The sequence below is a fragment of the Pelobates fuscus genome, chromosome 7 (assembly GCF_036172605.1).
Source record: "Pelobates fuscus isolate aPelFus1 chromosome 7, aPelFus1.pri, whole genome shotgun sequence".
Classification (NCBI taxonomy): Eukaryota; Metazoa; Chordata; class Amphibia; order Anura; family Pelobatidae; genus Pelobates; species Pelobates fuscus.
The window spans coordinates 144,028,184-144,049,502 of NC_086323.1; the positions used below are offsets into that span (position 1 = coordinate 144,028,184).

A 21,319-nucleotide genomic window follows, 5' to 3' on the forward strand; every position below is an offset into this window, starting at 1 on the left:
TGATCACTGGAGTCCGAATCCGAGCTGCAGGAGCTAGTATCGTGCTCTGGCGGGGCCACCATTTTGTAAGCCGCGGGGCACTGTAGCAGAACTCCTATATCTTGGAAGTTTTTGGAAGGGCTGGCTTGGGCTTTCTGGGATTTTCGGCCCATTGTATCACAGCAGTGTGCTCTCTGGCGTTGTGAGGGTACAAGCCTCGGACATATTTAAACACTGTGAAACATTTGACAACCCATAGCATATCCAGCTTAACATTAGTAGTAGGCTTGTCTAGTTACCCGTCAAGGTTTTTTCCATTTATTAAACTTAACAACAAAAGATATATTAACAAAATATATGCTAAACTGTAGTATGCCACACGTCCTGTGTGTTTTGACAACCTTTCCCCATTGTGCGGTGTACTTTTCTGCTTGTTTGTGGGAACAAGAAGGGCATCTGGACACCGCCTATAATGCTGGGCTGGTGAGGGGAGTAATCTGGCGTAACTGCAGGACTCTGCTTGCAGCGATTACGCCGGATTTATTATTAATTGGCAGGAGCTTGGAAGAGTAGCGTCCGTTCAGTTCAAGCTTTAGGCTCCGCCTCTAACCCTTTAACTTTTTTAATCTTAATTTCCAGCTTATTTATTTTGTTCTGAAATTTGCAATTCCCTTGTCAGCTGTCTACAATTCCATGTTTGGAGAACCAACTCCCAAGTATAAAAGAAAATATAACTATTTTCTGCGCTCAGTCTTTTTAAACACAAGTGAGGAAACGCAAATGCTACGCTATTCTGTTTTCTTAATACAACCCTATAGCTGCAAACTCAGGTTTGTCTTGTAAGTCTTTGAAAAGATCTGTGTTGTTTACTAGTATAGCCCATGGGCTAGTTTACAAGCATAACTCCATATCTAATTTCTCAATGTAAGTAGAGTGCTTTGAACAATGTTGAAAAAAACATGAAGCAACTCACAAGTTGCAGCTGCTGTTTGCAGCTTTGGCACTGCTAGCAGTGTTAAAAAACACATGGGAACTGACTCTCGTGTCTGTATCATTACATAAATTATTTTAAAATGTGTAGCCCAGCATATGGCGTCCCCACGTCCTACACTGCATGTGCTGGGTGGTAAAGGGGGAACAAAACTGGACATGGGCCTGACAGGTGGCCCTTACCCCTTAATTCATCCCAGGGGGTGGTAGGGTGGAGGGTAATATAATGATATGCCAGAGGAGGCCCTGTTGTCTGCCAAAAAGGAAAAGGCCAGCGGATCCAAAGTCCTATGATCCTATAAAATAGTAAAAAAAAAAACGACCTCAGCCACCAACCCTCTTCTATAAAACTAACTCTATTTAGCCCGTCTCACTTTAATAGTTGTTAGTCAAGGGATTAGCATAAATATACAGCCCTACCCTACACAAAGATAAATTACTACTAAGAAGAACTTTGTTGGTCTCTGATTGACAGTCAGAAAGAGTATTATGGTTCAATTATAAAAGTGTCAATTTCAGCAAGCTGAACTGCCTAGTGTGCTCCTTTAATAAAAAAAAATACATTTTCTGCAATCACAGCTTTTACAGAAGTATTTCTAGGTGCAGCTCTCTTCTCCCGGGGAACTCGTCATCCTTGTCAGGAACATGTTTTCAGGTCAATCATTATTTATTTATTGTAGATGATGACACTAATATAGATATGCGGCATTTACTTTCCTAAAAATCTAAATAAAATAGCTGAAATGTGTATTCATTATTAAATATTAATTTGCTAAGCAGGCTACTAACACACTACTTGTCGATCAAATACATCAGGTATACCCCCAGATCGCCATTTGGAGGGTTTGTACATTTTTCATATCAGCCATATTTACTTATTTTCTGCTTCCTTAAAAATGCCTTAAAGTCTCAGAGTAACAGAAGGGTGTTTCTGTCTTGTTATAAAGTCAAGAACATCAGTTCTTTACTGTGTATGACGGTGATCCCAAATGATACAGAAAATAAAAAAAGAGAATTCAAATTTGAACTATTAACCCCTTAAGGACACATGACATGTGTGACATGTCATGATTCTCTTTTATTCCAGAAGTTTGGTCCTTAACCCCTTAAGGACCAAACTTCTGGAATAAAAGGGAATCATGACATGTCACACATGTCATGTGTCCTTAAGGGGTTAAGGGGTTACATATCACCCTTTCTATCTTTGCACATTTCAGATGATTATATTTGTGTGAGGACACTTTACTTAGTTGAAAGTCCTTTATTAAAGAGAAACATGGAGAGATATTAATAATTATGTTTATTTAAAAAAAAAAAAAAAAAAAGTCACAAAACATTGTGTCACATATTAAACCAAAACCATTATGTCACCTGCTGGAACAAGTGGCAGTTATAATTCTGTTTCTATAAGAACAGAAATATGCATTCAAAAAACTATAGTTTGAATTATTTCTTAAACAGATTATTTGCAGCTTAGCCATTAGATCACCAGAGGAACGAGTAACACATTGGTCCATATATGTTAAAATTTGAACAATTACCATAGAAACTAATTTGATCATTATGCTTATTGCGCCAGCATTAGCTTGCAAAATATGGCCAATATATTTCCACACTCCTTGCATTCAAATGGTTACATTCAGCATTTTCTACTTATTCGAAACATGTAAATCTTTTTGTTCTGAACTGCATTTAGATAAGTCACTTAGATAACAAACATGTTAATTTACGCCATTGTTTAAGAGTTGTGTTGGAGAAGTCATAAAACATTTTAACGTCCACGGGATGCCTAGGCCATCAGTTTCATTAATGGTCATCTTTCTATAGCCTATTCTGACAAAAATAAGTGTGTTTTGAAGTGCAACATCATATCAACAACAAAAGCTTTTATGGCATTAAATGTGTCTTTGAAACTTTTGAAAAAAAATATCCCAATAAATAGCACAACCTGGAAAAGACTGACAGTGTTTTTCCTTGTAGCCAATGGTTTAGCCTTTGGAATATCAAAAATGCTTAGAATTCTATAAGAAGACCTTTCAACAAAGACAGGCCAAAAACAACTTTCAGGACCCAAAACAGAAACAACAGTTGCTACATTATCATTTGAAGAGAGGAAACTGCAGACCCCATCCATAATATCTGAAGTTCTTTGATATCAAGATGGAACCTAATTGAAAATTGGTTTAAAGTCTACTAAGGAAAATGTTATGCTTTGCTTTATTTATATTATGTGCCAAATTCTATATGAAGTGTTTGTGAAAGAACTCACCCCTTGCCCTGTTCCGCATGTAATGGGTTCAGTTAAACTGGTCAAGAAAGGAACATGTTATGAGTTGATGAGTTACGGATGTTCTTTACTACAGGCTTTGAGGGGAGGAACAAAGTTCTTACAAATATTCCAGATACATATTTTGCTAGTAATTAATAATATATCATAAATCCACGTTTGGGGTGAGCTTAGGCAGCAGTCCAGCTGTTGTGGAACTAAAACGTCCATGATAGTTTTCCAGTCTTGTGGTTGGCAAAGCACTATAGATCTTGTAGTTCCACATCAGCTGAAGGACTTCCTATGGGCTTTGTTTTGTTTAACAGAATTGTTAAGTCTCTAGTCCGTGTCTTAGCACTTTTGTTCCCTACAGTGGTTCAGCTTAAAAAATAGAAATATATTGATATATTATGGACTCCAGATTGTAAACGGAGATGATATAATATATATTTATACCACTGGTGGAAAATGTCCCCTTTAACCCTTGGCATTGACTGTGTTAGCTGGCCTTTTTGACGTGGTATTCAATGGAAGCTCAGTGAGGAGAGATATTCTTCAAAAATTCCTCTGATTTGAGAGAATCTCTGACTTCTTTTTATAGTTTTGCAGGTTTCAGGTGTTCCCATTTTGTTTTCAAATAATTCAATTTGTTCTTTACAGAGGTGTGAAAAGTCACTGCATTGCTGCATGGAGTTGCTGTACTGGGGTGCATATTATGCCAATACAGCATATCTGTAAAGTGCGTTTAGCCACTATCAACGCTAAAGACCTTCTTGCAGTACTAGATCCTCAAACATAAGGTAGCACTTGAGTGATTGTGGCAAGTTAAAGGTCCTAATGGTTCTTAGCCTTTGGGGGCCCATAGTGGAGCGTATCTTTAAACGACTCAGGTGTTTTAATGAGCGAGGCTGATGGGAAAACGACTCAATCCACGCAATGAATGCCACCTGCGAAGCAAGGCGCTTGGGTGGTAGTCCTGTTTTCTGTAATGTAAAGCACAATTTGTAATATTGAGCTACAGGTTAAAAAAATCATCAAGTGCATAGATCCAAATATAAAGAGGAATTCTGGTACAAAGTTCCAGAAGTGAAGACATCAACAGTATCATTCTATTGGTTTCCAAACAGAATTCACCACATTGAACTTTACACCAGAATTGCTCAAAAAGATATGACCCCAATAATAAATATTCGTAATAATAATTAGTAATAATACATATTAATGAAAATAAGATATGTAAGGATGTGGAGTCCTGATTAGGACAACATGAAGTTTATTTTTGTTTCAAGGTGTATGTAATTATTGTTTCAGTTTATATCATACACTTTCACATAGCTTTTCAGCTGGAGCCCGCCATGATACCACAATATCAGAGTAATCTCTCCATCTTCCATTTTTATTTAAGGTAGAGGCTGGCCAAGCATGCATCTGTTGCCGAGGTTGTGTTATTAAATTAAATTGTATGTATAGGTGGTGGAAGTGCACTCATTCCTAAGTCATGGGATTCAGGGTGCTCCATGGATAAGTCCCAATACCAAAAAGGACCAATTGTAGTATTGTATATAGAAGATAATACAGGCACTCCAATGAATTCCAAAATAGAGGCAAATCTTTATTGGAACAAGAAACCAAAAAGCAAAGTTTCGACCCCTAAGGGCCTTTGTCAAGTTTGTCAAGTTTTAGGGGTCGAAACGTTGCTTTTTGGTTTCTTGTTCCAATAAAAATGTGCCTCTATTTTGGAATTCATTGGAGTGCCTGGATTATCTTCTATATTCAATATTAAATTAAATTGTGGCCACTAAAAGAAACCTGTGGTGCTTGAGTTTGGATTTAGTCTAGGATTTGTGTGTTTATGTTCCTACCACTACTTAATTGGACCATTTGTCTAGGTGTGCCTCTAGTATGTCCCTTAGACGTTCTGCAAACGTTCATGCATACTGTAAGGAATATAAAGGATTGTACAGATTTCTCACATGGTGTGATTTGTTGTGATCAAATGTGAAATAATACAGGAAAATATTTTTACTGTCTTGTCACTGGTCTATATGAGACTGATATAGTAGACACTGATCATAACATATGATGCCAACTAGAGGAACATCCACTTCTTACCTTGTTCTTATAAGTAATTTCAGCTCCAGCCTGAACCAAGAGTCGAATACACTCCATTTGTCCACTACAAGCCGCCAAGTACATTGGAGTTACTCCCCAGTTATCATGGAGGTTAATATCAGCACCATGCTTGGAACAAAAACACACATGGTTATCCTTTATTTCTCTCTCCAATTTTTTTTCAGCTAAGATACACATGGCTGGCAAGAGTAACATCACAAGCTATACTGTGCTACAACAATATAAACAAGCAAGCAAGCAAGCAAGCAAGCAAGCAAACCACTTTAAGGTGTAGATACATTGAACGATCAAAACTTGGTTAATAACTCCAATGTTGCAAATAAGAATAATCAACTTAAGAATGTATAAAAAAAATCTGCAAGCCTTACTTGGAGAGACTTGGGTTTTGAACCTTTGGCTGCCCACCAGCAATTAAACCTCAGGAAAATCACCAAACCTCTGATTCAGCAACTTTTCCCTGGTTACTTTACAATGCAGACATTGACCATTTAAAGGTTATGTGGGAAAAGCTTGCACCTTAGTTACATGAAAAATCAAACATTGCAAGTGGGTTAGTGAAGGGTATACTGGTAATCTGTATGGTAACACCGAGTTTAAATTTGTATAAGGGAACTAATTTTTTTTTTTTTTAAAACATGTATGTACGTCCAATGTTTGATTGCATAAGCACAAAACACTAATTAAACAATAACATTTAAGAAAAAGAGTTCAATATAATGTCAACACAGTTTTCTGCCGAATTGAGTCTGTAAGAAAAGGATCATATTTTGAAATGGGTTTCATTTTAGACTATACTTTAACCACATTTTTTTTAACCACAACTGATGACAAAATATGAAGACTATATACAGTACATAGAAACAAATGCAGTCATCCACCTATTGGTTCAATTAGTGAGAATAAATTGACAAGTCAATAAAATGAATCGGATGTGGATTTAACTTACCTGTATCAGTAACAGGGCACACTCTGGAAATAACCCTATGGCAGCATGTAACGGGGTTCCGCCGTGCTTACAACAGCTGTTCACGTTTGCCCCATGTTGAAGCAACAACTCCATTGAAACCCTTTGACCTTTATAGGCTGCCCAATATAAAGGGGTTTTTCCATAATAATCCTTCCGGTCAACCAGCTCTTTGTCTAGAACACAATTAGACCAGCAATATTTAAAGTACGTGTCCAAAGACCTGTAACCTAAAAAAAATATAGTAATAAATTGAGCAAAACAAAAACTCCTTTCTGTATCAGAGCCATTTCTACAGAGAATGTATGGCTTACAGTTGTAACCAGTCATCGGAACACTAGGGGCATAACAATTATGTTTCCCTTTCCACTGTTAACTCCTCTTCCCCAAACTCCCAGTATCATTTCATTTATTGCTTTGTAGAATAATGTCAAGAAGCATTGACATCACACTGACAAATAAACTCCAAGCACCTTCAAAAACAATTAGAGTGCACATGGTGCTGCTGGGGCCTTGTAAAAAAAAAAAGGTTTTGTGATCATTGTGACTATAATTGCTCTGCTGGTATCTATGTTGTATTAATGATATTAAAACCTGCTCAGGAGGTTCTTTTAGCTAGTACTCAGTGATATCCCATGCAGCTCTGTGAGAAGCCTTATCTGCGTTCAGCATCATCAATGCGTGCATGATGATGTCAAATGTGAAGATCTTAGAAAATCGAAGGTCTTAATGGGAAGCTACCTCCAGTGGGCTGCTGTCTGAACTCACTAGATGGATAGTCATAGGCTAATCTAAAGGTATAATATTCAGAAAAGTTAAACTAAGAAATGTCTGTCTTGCTTCTCCAAGCACTGTCACTGCACAGGCAACACAGGAGCAGTTAGAGACAGGAGGCAAAGCATCCCCAAACTGTCAATGACCAGGGCTCCTTTCAAGGACATACGTAGGGAAAAGTAAGGGGGGACCTGTGATATGGACATAGGGGAGGGTAACAGTTAATTGTGTTAATTAGCACTGACCTTCTGTTTTTTATTTTGCATAACAGTTAGTATATTTGTTGCTAGGACCCCACTCTAAACTGAGGGTAGCTCTTTTCTTAATATAGATCATGGAGCCTCTTGCAATGTGTTTACGGAATTCCCAAATTAGATGTCTTGTGGTCTACGTTTCCCTCACAGGCACCTCTTAACCTAAGTAAACACTAACCAAATACTGTAACTATAAATATTAGAGTGTACAAATATGTGTTATTATTTAAAGAAACAATAAAAATCTCTTGACAATGTGCTTAGGAATGTGCATAGATCCAAATGCAGAGGTCACCCTGCATATTAATGAATTATAAAATAAATTATAAAGTTAAAATGTCGCCCTACCCTGAGCAGGAACAGGCTCACCAACCCAGAGTCTCCCATTATGGTTTATGCTTCTTTCTTCCTCATCCCATAACCTTCTAAGTTTATGAAATATGGAGCTTAGTCCCTACTGCGTCAGGGCTGTTTTAACAATGTACTGGGGCCCTACCTATACAACCACAAACAGGAATAATAATGCATATTATTAATTAAATTAAGCTTATATTTATTGATACCCTCAACAAAATCATTGTTTAAACATAATAAAACATGTTGTACAGTGTGTCCATGTGTTAAGACATCCGTGACCACCGTTCATCTCATCACATGTGATAAGCTGATAGCAGTTGTGGTATGTATATTTAAAAATAAAAATGGTAAACCAAGTTGTGTGATGCTGTGATCAACCAGTCCAGGTAGGTAGGTAAGCAACGACTCTGAATTGTGTGCTTAGCACATGGATACAAGACACAAAATTGAGCATATGATGGACAGCAAATAAGGAAGTAAACTTCTCCTTTGACATCACTGATCTCGCAAGCTGTTGATATGTTTACATATATTATATTATATTGAGATGTACGTTAGTTTAAAAGGAATAGAGGTATTTCATTTACAAACCTGGACCCAAGTAAAAAACAAAATTCAAATAAATCTAAGCTGCATTTATGTTTTATATAACTCACTTCTTGCATAAGTGTCAATGGCATAAAAGTAAATTTAATTGTAATTCTGATCATCCACACATATTAGGTAGATTAAATTACAGTTAGTTATGTTGGGTGGGTATGTTGTCCGTAATACTCTTTAGGATTTTTTAAAAAAAACAGTTACTTTGCTTAATAAACCCAGCCTTTCTGCTCAAAGTTATGATTTATTTTTTCCCTCAAAAAATACAGCTGTACATTATGTCATCAATTAGGTTTCAGATAGTTGTAGTTCTGCTGGTTTCACAAAATAGCGAGATGCCAGTGGGTTAGGCAAAATTGGGGTGGCCAGTGATGCGATTCGTGTCACTGGCTCCACCTATAGGGGTAGGTCCTCCCTCGAAAAGGTAACGGGTCCACCCACAGAATTGACAGACCAGCCTAGTCAGGCTGCCTGCCAATCATCCATGCCAACTCACTTAGTGCAGACCCTGCAGGGAGCACTGTTTCAGTGGTCTCTGCATGGTCCTAGTGCCCTAAGCATAGCGCAAGGCATCTTAAGATGCTCTGGCACTATACTTGTTGGGAGTTCTCTTGTGTCCCTAAAAGACACCATGGGACTTAGTTAGGCTAGCAGAACAGGACATGAAAAGTCCCACTGGAATCTGTACCATTGATACGACTGTTTGCTTCTACAGTAGAAAGTTGTCAGTTGTACTACAAGTTGCTTAAACCCTTGTTGCGCCGACATAAGACTGCTAATGTGATTAGCAAAGCAGTACCAGTATTGTAGAAGGCTAGCTGAGCAGCAGTCACTTTCTGGTTAGGTGAGCATTGACTTTAGACGCAAACTTTGGGGATTTGCAGCAAATACAGTGACTGTAAAAGTAGTTGGTGTATTCTTTATTTTTATTTTTCTATTGCTAAATGTATAATCTGATTATACCTGGAGTGTTTTTTAAGCATTTAATTAAATGAGGGCCTTTATCATAGCATTGAGGGAGACACAGATATATTGTATGTAAATGTACAACTGAATTACAGTGAGATGTGTTTAATTGAAACAGGCATGCAAATTTGCGAAGTTGGGATTTTTTTTTAAAGATTTCTTTAAAAAAAAAAAAAAAATTCAATTGGGAGAGTTCTCATCTCACTGCATCTCCCTGCTTATTAAATAGGGATCTAACGGGGTTGTTCACTAATGTCTAAATGGCCCTTTAACAAATGGGGCAAAACCGTGGAATTAAACAATGGCTGGATTTTGTAACACAGACCCTGAATTTGGCCCGGATTTCAACTGGCCAAAATCCTCCAGGTGCCTGAAATCTTGACCGAATGCTGGAAATCAAGGCCTGAATGCTTCAAATGTAATTTATTACTGACTCTCCAAATACTCACAAACTAATGCTACAAAATCAGTTAGACCGAAATTTGGTTAATTTCACTAGATTTTGTCCATTCCAACAAATACCGAATTACCTTTTAGTGAGTAACTCTGTAAATGTTTTCATTTTAAGGTTTCCTAAAAATCCTGAAACTCCCACTGCTCTTGTGTGGACAAATGTCTATAATATTATGTATATAATAGTAATCAGTCCTAATATATATATAAAAAAAAAACCACAAAAAACCTCACAAAAAAAGTTGTGAAGAATCACCCTCCATGCATTCGGTTATTTCCCTCCCTGCTACTGTATTTGTTGGATTTATTACTTTTATTACTAGTTCATTCGTTACTTTCTATTCGTCAAAAACCCTTGTTCGGTAAAATAGCTATTTTACCGAACGAGGACCACCCTGGGTAGCAATTAGAACTTAGAATCTTGTGAAACCACAAGTTAATTGAGTGCTTCTGGGTGGCCGCCATTTCGGGACCCGAACACGTGGCGAGAACAATGAATGGCGGCCATCTTAAACTCCCGAACGGCCGGTCAGCGGGACTTAGGCGTCGAGCCCCTGGAACTATTTTCGGCATGGCCCTCCAGCATGACCCGGTCCCCCATGGAAGTCCCGTCTGACTTATTTCCACGAACTTGACATGAACGGCGTTCGGGAAATTCAAAGTACCGAATGAGGGGAGCACTTTCCACGAACTCTCTGCATTCTAACCATGGTAGTTTTTGTGTAAATTGATACAAACGGAGACCGGCTCTTAGCCCCAATTTCATGGAACTCTAAATCGGATACCAACACGCGGTGAGCCGGTCAAACTTCCACACGACGCGACACGAAAACTACCGAACAGATTTTCGTGAAATTTAAGTATGTTGCTTCCCAGACCATCAGCTACCCAGGGATGTAATTTATATTGATATGGGATCTGGAAAGTATTGTTTTAAAAAATTGTAAAACTGTAACTTTTCTGGCCAGTAGATAATTGAGTTTAGCATGCTGCTCAAACCCAATTATCTAGCCTGGCCCAGAGAAGGAGTTTTGTATTGTATAAATTGTGTGTCCTGTGTGCCAGTAAAACAGTTTTGTTCCAGCATTAAGCTTTGGCTCATGTGTGGATTATTTGGTGATACCAGCGATATTTGCTCCTGCGGATTATTGGAGTTATTCTGCTATTGGGAAAAGGAATACTAGACGGTGATACTGATTACTACCGTCACAAAAGTTACTTACAAACTATCCCAAATCCTTACGTAAATGAATATTTCAATGGTTTTTAGCACTGCAATGGCCATTAAAGTGTAAGCTCACCTGGTAATTTCAAGGCAAACCTTTTAGGTGAGTGCTATGCTAACAATTCGCCTTGCTGCTGTCAGGTAACAGGCAATAACTCTAATGAAACAAAGGGGGTCACCTAAGAGGTTCATCTTTCACCTTGGCAAGTGAACCTACACCCTGCACAACTTACTGTTTAATGAATAAACTCCTCATAATTGAATATATAGTCAGAGTAAAAACATACAATGCTATTTGAACAAGGCTGATATTTATTTCTCAAAAATGCACAGTTAGAACGCATTTATAAACACACTTCCTGAACATGTAGTCTATTTAATGGAGGTTATACTATATACTATATATCTTTAACATATCTGGGCCCCCAATACCATAAAACTGCTGTGCATTTACCTCTGAATATCTTTTTCATGTTAAACCATATCATTATTATTAGCATTTATATAGCGCAAACATATTCCACAGTGCTTTACAATTATACATCGGAGATATAAAACAACTAGTATTGACAGAGACATGAGATAAAGAGGGCCCAGCTCAAATAAGCTCACAATCTAATAGGAGAATCCATTTACAGCAAATATATATATATATATATATATATATATATATATATATATATATATATATTCCATTAGTTAAACTGGGAGATTTTAGTAAATTCTCATGGTATTCCTAATCTGATTTTGCTAAAGAAAAACAACAATTAATTTACAGCTTGTGAGTCATTAATAAAAATAACATTGGCTTCAGCATGATGTTTTTTATATAAAGCATCAAAAAGGGTGTTTAACAAACCTGATGTGGTCAGTAAGAGGCGTAATTTTTCTACATTTCCTCGGCTGGCCTCGTAGTGAATGTCGGTCCATTTGTAGTTGTAGCTGGGGGCCACTTGATAATGTCTCACCTGAGTCTTGGTGCAAGGAGCTCGAGATAAGGAGCTGATGTAGAAACCCATCTGTTTCATGGGGAACGATCTTCAAGCACCATCTGGTTTGGAGAGGAGAGTGGTGTAAAACAGACAGCACACAAGAGGCACGCTTACTTAAAATACACGCATCATGTTTGGTACATCGACTCCCTAGTGTGCAAAGCCTATAATTTTGATGAGGCCACCAGTTCATGATAACGATTCCTCTGCGCCTCTTATCAACGTTCGTAGGAGTGATGGTTTGGGAGATGTGCTTTACAGGTTCTACATTTAAATATGCCTTTGGCGTTCATTGTAGTCAACTGGCTGATACACTCAACATTTTCCGTTATTAATTCTCATGGATGAAGTCCTTAGCTATTTATGGAGAAAAACTTGATAATGTAGATTAATGAACTAAGCCATCCAAGCAATCTCCTAACAGACTAGATGTGTTCCTATACATTAGGTGACCTGAGATATTTATATCTGATTCATGGGTGCTCCCTCCAGGCCAAACGAACATTGTGATGCAAATTAGTCAATATTTTCTGCTACAATTGCGTTTCTGTATAAAAAAGCAATTGTGGGAGAAAGTTCTAAAAGTGAAGCAGTCACCATGGAAACCAATGGAACGTTTCTGTCAGTTTTACCATTATTAGAACTGTGCCTTGTAAGCCCAGAGGTCATTATGCTGATTGGCCTTATCTGACCTTCAGCAGAAAAGAAAAATTAACCTATTATTTCTCATAAATTACTGATTATTAGTGGCATTATTGGTATTAGTAGTGTATTGTTACAATGTATGTAAAATAATTTCATTTAATAGGATATTGGGTATTCTAAACTATACATATACTCTACATATACACCAAATATGGGTAGGATCTTATAAAACCTATAAACAAACCCACCAACACCAGCAAACAAAACAAACCCTACTTGCTAAATAAATTATAATCACTATTGCAATACATGTCTTAATGGGGCTGCAGCAACCCCTCACTGAATTTATGTCTTAAGTAAATTACAAGGAAATCAAAGAATATATCAATACAATCTCCCCCCGCCCCCTCCCCCCATCCCTCTATATCTCATATATTTGTCAAGATATATTACTGCCTTGATAGGATGGAGCTGCGTATACAAAAACCCAGTACATTATCATTGAAGATACAGAGATGAGTGTCTCACCCTTGTAGACGTGATCCTTTCTCATGGCTGGGGGTGGGGGGCACCCAGCAGTCTTGTGTACAGGGCTCTGTGTGAGCTATGTAGGGGGCGCTATCATGAGAGCAGCTGAGACAGATTCCCTTATTGTTCTTCAGATGATAGCATGCTCCAAGGTCCACTTGATGTCTATAGAAAGGATGAGACAGGGCTGTGGTAGGTGCTCAGGGATTACTGGACACAGATTATTGTGTGTGTGTGTGTGGGGGGGGGGAGTGTGTGTGTGTGTCTGTGTTGTGTGTGTGTGAGTGTGTGTAACGGTGGAAGGGAAGGAGGCTGCTAAAGGGGTCCTGATCTCTAATCAATTCCCTGCTCAGACCTTGATGTGTGCAGTAGTTATTAGCAGGGTCCTCTCTCCTTGCTGTGATCTGTGGCTGGCAATGCGGTGTGAGCTGCCCAGGCCGGTGTATTGCTACTCCCTGCTATCTCCTGCCTTCCTCTACCTCTGCCGTGGGCGCTCTCCAGGGTGCTGGAATCAGCAGACACTGCGCATGCGCGGCCCTGCCTGCTAGTGTGTGCCAGGGAGAGACTGGAGCCAGCTCTCTCTCACCATGGGGATTCTCCCTGATACAAAGAGAGGGCAGGCTTGCTTTCACTGAAAGGCTGGCACAATGCCCTCATAAAACGGGCAGTGCAAAGGATGAATTAATCACAGCTTCACTTAAAATATTATATATATAAAATAAATAAATACAAATTGGGGTGGGGGTGAGAAAAATGAGAAGCTTTGTATCCATCTGTCTGTCTGTCTGTGTGTGTGCACCTACCTCCAGTCTGTATCTAACCAGTCAATCTAGAAATAGAGGGTGGGGTGTGTGATACTAACACAGAAACAGAAATACTGCTTTTTCTTAGTTACAGTAGGATTTCCAAATGGGAAAAACACAATTAAATTAAAATTACCAGGTAGATGCTGTTTAGTTACTTGTGATTAACTTGTTGCATTTTGGGGAATTATTTGTTATAACTGCAAATAACTTTTTTTAAACACAAGGTATATGTACATTGCATGGCATAGTTTATTTCATGATGTATATAGTACACATGCTCTTCACTCTAGAATGAGAGTTACCTTTGGTCATCATACTGTGGAGCCAGTGGGAGAGGGAATATCAGTGTTTTATTGATTCAATATGTTGCAATTATTTCACTTAAAGGGACAGCTTGACATATTTCAAAACAAAAATTTCCATAGGTCACTGTGTAACACAGCAAGTTTAATGCAAAAAGCTTTGGGAACTTCACAAGTTGCTCATCTTGCTGAAAGTCAGTTTAGCAACATTTCCCACACCTGAGACGTTGAGGTGGGTCTACAAGTTTTAGCCTAATTTTTGCCATTTCATATATATTCAATAGAATGTATTGACCATGAACATAAACTAACAAGTTTACTCATTGTTTTACCAGATTTTCACTGACTTTTAGAAGGTTGAAAGTTTGACTTTGTATAAACACCTCTCTGTAGTAACTCTTCACCTTGTCACCTTTAAGTCTTACAAGTTGCGCGGTAGATCCATGTATTTGTTAACCAGCACATCACACGGGTGCTGAATCGGATTGAGATCTGGGGGATTTGGAGGCCAAGAAAACACCTTGAACTCTTTGTCATGTTCCTAAAACTATTCCTTAGCAATTTTTGCAGTGTGGCAGGGTGCATTGTCTTGCCGAAAGATGCCACTGGCATCGGGGAACGCTATTGTCTTAAAGGGGTGTACGTGGTCTGCAAGAATCTCTAGGTAGGTGGTATGTGTCCACGTGAATGCCAAGACTCAAGGTTTCTCAGCACAACATTGCCCAGAGAACAAAATTGACTATTTCCCATCTTTCCCCCAGCTAAATGACACACGCCCCCAGCCATCCATCTGATCTAAATGAAAATGTGATTCATCAGATCAAGCAACCTTCTCCTATTGCTCCATGTTCCAGTTATGATGCTCACGTCACCATAGAAGGCACTTTTGGTGGTGTACACAGGGCCGGTGCAAAGAATTTTGGGTACATAGGCGAAGATGCATTTTTCCGCCCCCCAAAAAACATCTGCACCTGTGTGCCTCTTAACCTCCCTTTTGTGTTTCTTATCCCGTCTTTAAATATCTGACTCCCTTTAGTGTATTTTATCTCCTATTTTTGCCTTTGTGTGTCTCCTATGTCTCCTCTTTGCATTACTCTTACATCCTCCCACATTTTGTGTGTCTTACTCCTCCCAGACCCTTTGTGTGACTCCTTTTCTCCCAGCCCTTTTGTGTCTTTTACTCTTCCCAGCTCCTTTGTGTGTGTCTCTTTCCTTCTCAAGCCCCGCTGTGTGTTTCTTTCACATCCAGCCCCTCTCCCCGTCCCTTAATGGTCCCCTCCCTTCTCTGACCCTTACTGTTCCTCTCCCCTCTCTCCTCCTTTCCCTGTCCCTTAGTGTTCCTCTCCCCTCCCCCCTCTGTTCCCTGTCGCTTAGTGTTCCTTTCCCCCCCTCCCTCCTTTTCCTGTACCTAAGGGTATTTCTCCCCTCCTCTCCCTGTCCCTTGGTGCGCCACCCACCCCCATAGTGGTCCCCTCCCCTTCCTGGTGTGCCTCCTACCTTTCTTGTAGTGTGGCTGAGCGGAGCGAATCCCGGTACAGTGAGCTTTTCCTGTCAGTCCTGCCAGGTACAGGAAACAGAAGTTCCTGTACCATGGTACACTCCGCTTGGCCACGCTACAGTCAGGGGCAGTGGTGTATCCTGGTTTTGTGCTGCCCTAGGCAGGACAAAACTCAGGCGCCCCCCTCCCACCCACGCCACCCCCACCGAACCCTTCCCCCGACCCGCCTTCTAAATACACACACACACACATTCACTGACAAATACGCATACACTAGGTAACAGAAACACACTCACTAGCAGACACACACACAGTCTAACAGACACACACACAGTCTAACAGACACACACACAGTCTAACAGACACACACTTACAGACACACACACTGACATACACACACACTAACACACACACACACACACACATACAGACATACACACACACACACACATACAGACATACACACACACACTAACAGACACACACACAGACACACTAACAGACATACACACACTAACAGACATACACACATACACACACACAAACACACACACAAACTAACAGACACACACACAGACCCACTAACAGACATACACACACTTACAGACATACACTTACAGACATACACACACACACACACACACTAACAGACATACACACACACACTAACAGACATACACAGACATACAAACACACTCAATCACTCACATATTTAATACATTTTTTTTTTTTTATTTAACCCCCCCAGCCTCCTTACCTTTGGGAAAGCTGGGGGGGGGGATATCTGTCTCCCTGGTGGTCCAGTGGCTGCTGGGAAGTGCGGGTAGGTGGGCGGCCGGCGAGGGAGCACTTCCTCTGAGCGGTCTGCTCAGCTCCCTCGCGCGCCGCAGAGTGATGCTGGGAGGCGGAGCCGGAATATGACGTCATATTCCGGCTCCCAGCCTCACTCTGCGGCGCGCGAGGGAGCTGAGCAGACCGCTCAGAGGAAGTGCTCCCTCGCCGGCCGCCCACCTACCCGCACTTCACAGCAGCCCGCCGGCCGCCCACCTACCCGCACTTCCCAGCAGCCCGCCGGCCGCCCAGCATGCCTTGTTAGCCGCAAGGCTAACAAGGCATTTGCCCTGGGCATTTGGGGGCGGCTTTTTTTGCCGCCCCCTGAAAAATGCCGCCCAAGGCAAATGCCTTGTTTGCCTCGCGGCAAATACACCCCTGGTCAGGGGTGTATAAACACTGACAGTCACACACACTCAATGACAGACACACACACACACAAACTCACAGACACACATACTCACATGCACACACACACACTGACATACACACTCACACACACTGACAGACACACTCACTCACGCACAAACTCATAGACACACTTACACACACACTGACAGACACACATACTCACATGCACACACACACACACTCAGAGGCGGCTCTCTAATTAGGCGGTTTAGGCGGCCGCCTAAGGCCTCGCACTGGCTGGGGCCTCGCGGCCACCTAAACCACCTGTTGGCAGAGTGTGTCAGGTCCTCGGTCAGTGACCGAGGACCTGACAGCAGGAGGGGGCCCGGCGGCTTGCCCGGTATGCCGCCGGGTGCGAGGCCCCTCCTGGCTGCCAGGCCAGCCACCGCAGACACTGGTCTGCAGCTCCGCAGTGTGCAGAGCTGCAGACCATGTGACTCGCGAGAATTGGGCAATCAGAGCGTTGCCGCGGGTTACCACGGCAACGCTCTGAAATCTCGCGAGAATACACGGTCTGCAGCTCTGCGGAGCTGCAGACTGGGAGCAGTGGCCACCGGACCACCAGGGAGCCCACTGGACCACCAGGGAAAGGTAGGCTCTCCCTCCCCATCACACCCCACCACCCTCAGCTTCACTCCCCACCACCATCACCCCCACCACCCTCGGCCTGACCCCCACCACCCTCAGTTTCACCCCCAACACCCCCATCACCCCCCACCACCCTCAGCTTCACTCCCCACCACCATCACCCCCACCACCCTCAGCCTCACCACCATCACCCCCACCACCCTCAGCCTCACCCCCCACCACCACCATCACCCCCACCACCCTCAGCTTCACCCCCCACCACCATCACCCCCACCACCCTCAGCCTCACCCCCCCCACCACCACCACCCCCCCACCCTCCGCTTCACCCCCCACCACCATCACCACCCTCAGCCTCACCCCCCACCACCACCATCACCCCCCACCTTCAGCTTCACCCCCCACCACCCTCAGCCTCACCCCCACCACCATCACCCCCCACCACCCTCAGCCTCACCCCCCACCACCACCATCACCCCCACCACCCTCAGCCTCACCCCCACCACCATCACCCCCACCACCATCACCCCACCCTCAGCCTCACCCCCACCACCATCACCCCTCCCCACCCTCACCATCACCCCCACCACCCTCAGCATTACCCCCCCACCACCATCACCCCCACCACCCTCAGCTTCACCCCCCACCACCATCACCCCCACCACCCTCAGCCTCACCCCCACCACCATCACCCCCCCACCCTCCGCTTCACCCCCCCCCCACCACCATCACCCCCACCACCCTCAGCCTCACCCCCCCACCATCACTCCCACCACCCTCAGCCTCCCCCCCCACCACCATCACCCCCACCACCCTCAGCCTCCCCCCCCACCACCATCACCCCCCCCACCCTCAGCTTCACCCCACCCCACCACCCTCAGCCTCACCCCCCACCACCCTCACCCCCACCACCCTCAGCCTCACCCCCACCACCATCACCCCACCCTCAGCCTCACCCCCACCACCATCACCCCACCCTCAGCCTCACCCCCACCACCATCACCCCTCCCCACCCTCACTATCACCCCCCACCACCCTCAGCCTCACCCCCACCACCATCACCCACCATCACCACCCTCAGCCTCACCACCCACCACCATCACCCCCCACCACCCTCACCATCACCCCTCCCCACCATCACCCCCACCACCCTCAGCCTCACCCCCACCACCATCAGCTACACCCACCACCATCAGCTTCACCCCCCCACCACCATCACCATCACCACATTCAGCCTCACCCCCACTACCATCACCCCCTACCACCATCACCCCCACCACCCTCAGCCTCACCCCCACCACCACCCACCATCACCCCCCCACCACCCTCAGCCCCACCCTCACCATCACCCCTCCCCACCATCACCCCCACCACCCTCAGCCTCACCCCCACCACCCACCACCATCACCCCCACCACCCTCAGCCTCACCCCCCACCACCATCACATCACCACATTCAGCCTCACCCCCACTACCATCACCCCCTACCACCATCACCCCTCACCACCCTCACCATCACCCCTTCCCACCATCACCCCCCACCACCCTCAGCCTCACCCCCACCACCCTCAGCTACACCCCCCACCACCGTCACCATCACCCCCCACCACCGTCACCATCACCCCCCACAACCCTCAGCTTCACCCCCACCACCATCACCCCTCCCCACCCTCACCATCACCCCCACCCCCCACCACCGCACCGTCACCATCACCCCCCACCACTGTCACCATCACCCCTCACCACCCTCAGCTGCACCCCCACCACCCTCACCATCACCCCTCCCCACCCTCAGCCTCACCCCCACCACCCTCACCATTACCATTACCCCTTCACCCTCAGCCTCACCATCCTCAGCCTCACCATCCCCCATAACCCTCCCCACCACCCTCAGCCTCACTTCCCACCACCCTCAGCATCACCCCTCACCACCCTCAGCTTCACCACCCACCACCACCCTCAACATCACCACCCTCAGCATCACTCCCCCCACCACCCTCAGCATCACCCCCTCACCCCCCCTCAGCATCATCCCCCTCAGCCTCACCCCCACCACCCTCAGCCTAACCCCCACCACCATCACACCACCCTCAGCCTCACCCCCCATCACCACCCTCAGCCTCACCACCCACCACCATCCCCCCCACCACCCTCACCATCACCCCTCCCCACCATCACCCCCACCACCCTCAGCCTCACCCCCACCACCCTCAGCTACACCCACCACCACCATCAGCTTCACCCCCCACCACCGTCACCATCACCCCCCCACCACCCTCAGCCTCACCCACCACCATCACCCACCATCACCACCCTCAGCCTCACCCCCCACCACCATCACCCCCCACCACCACCACCCCCCACCACCCTCACCATCACCCCTCACCCTAACCCCCCACCACCCTCAGCCTCACCCCCACCACCCTCAGCTACACCCCCCACCACCGTCACCATCACCCCCCCACCACCGTCACCCTCAGCATCACTCCTCACCACCCTCAGCATTAACCCCCACCACCCTCAGCATCACCACCCTCAGCCTCCCCCCACTCACCATCACCCCCTCCTTCTCACATTACCCCCTCTCACTCTCTCATTACCCCCTCTCACTCTCACATTACCCTCTCTCACTCTCACATTACCCTCTCTCACTCTCACATTAGCCCCCCCACTCTCACATTAGCCCCCCCACTCTCACATTACCCCCTCTCACTCTCACATTACCCCCCCCACTCTCACATTAGCCCCCCCACTCTCATTACCCCCCCACACTTACATTAACATCACCCCCGCTCCCTCTCACATTACCATCACCCCCGCTCCCTCTCACATTACCATCACCCCCCCGCTCCCTCTCACATCACCATCAACCCCCCCGCTCCCTTTCAACATCACACCCCCTGCTCCCTCTTACCATCAGCTACCCCATACACATAGGGTCTCAGACAAAAACACAAACATGCTCACAGAGACATACATTCGCACACACAAGGATACTCTCTGTCAGACACACTCTCAGGCACATACACAGGTAGACAGTGCATCAATGTGTATATGTGACACTTTTTTGTTAGTGGGGCCTCATGTTTGCGTTTCGCCTAAGGCCTCATAAAGTCTAGAGCCGCCTCTGCACACACTGACAGACACACTCACTCACACACAAACTCATAGACACACTTACACACACACTGACAGACACACATACTCACATGCACACACACAGACACACACACTGACAGACACACATACTCACATGCACACACACTGACAGACACACACAAACTCACATACACACTGACATACACACTCACACACACACACACACACACACTCACATGCACACACACATACACACAGTAATTAATAATCTAAATTAAATTTAAATTTCCCACCCAGCCTCCCTACCTGGAGAGCTGGCGTGGGTCTCTCATTGGTGGTCCAGTGGGGCTGCTGGGAGGCGTGCGGCTGAACTGGATTAGGAGGCGGCGAGGGAGCTCTGATCTCTCTGATCTGCTCCCTCGCAGGCTGTTTTCTGATGCCGCGGGAGCCGGAATATGACATCATATTCCGGCTCCCGCTGCATCAGCAAAAGGCGCACGAGGGAGCCTGTCAGAGAGATCAGAGCTCCCTCGCCGCCTCCCAATCCAGTTCAGCCGCACACCGCACCGCTCCGGGGATCCAGGAGGTGACCAGGCAGGAGGGAGCACTTCCCTCCTACCGGTCACTGGAATTTTGCGCCCCCAGAGCCGGTGCGCCCTAA

At 44.6% G+C, this 21,319-nt stretch overlaps 1 protein-coding gene across 1 annotated transcript; it reads right to left on the reverse strand.

Annotated features, from left to right (window-relative positions):
- Positions 1-2,251: 2,251 nt before the first annotated feature.
- On the reverse strand, positions 2,252-13,299 carry LOC134568289 (ankyrin repeat and SOCS box protein 9-like). Its single transcript, XM_063426748.1, has 5 exons — positions 13,127-13,299; positions 11,930-12,012; positions 6,315-6,562; positions 5,348-5,476; positions 2,252-4,218 (listed from the first exon to the last, which is right to left on the reverse strand). Exons 3-5 carry the CDS (start codon positions 6,426-6,428, stop codon positions 3,997-3,999), a joined length of 465 nt encoding a protein of 154 aa, XP_063282818.1. The 5' UTR covers positions 6,429-6,562; positions 11,930-12,012; positions 13,127-13,299; the 3' UTR covers positions 2,252-3,996.
- Positions 13,300-21,319: the final 8,020 nt, after the last annotated feature.

What these genes read in the sequence shown, in the direction of transcription:
- LOC134568289 (XM_063426748.1), bottom strand. Translation starts at nt 6,428, where the DNA reads ATGGAGTTGTTGCTTCAACATGGGGCAAACGTGAACAGCTGTTGTAAG. An exon ending in GTGCCCTGTTACTGATACAG is followed by an intron (nt 5,477 to 6,314) that starts GTAAGTTAAATC and finishes TTTTGTTCCAAG; the next exon opens with CATGGTGCTGATATTAACCT. An exon ending in AAATTACTTATAAGAACAAG is followed by an intron (nt 4,219 to 5,347) that starts GTAAGAAGTGGA and finishes TTTACATTACAG; the next exon opens with AAAACAGGACTACCACCCAA.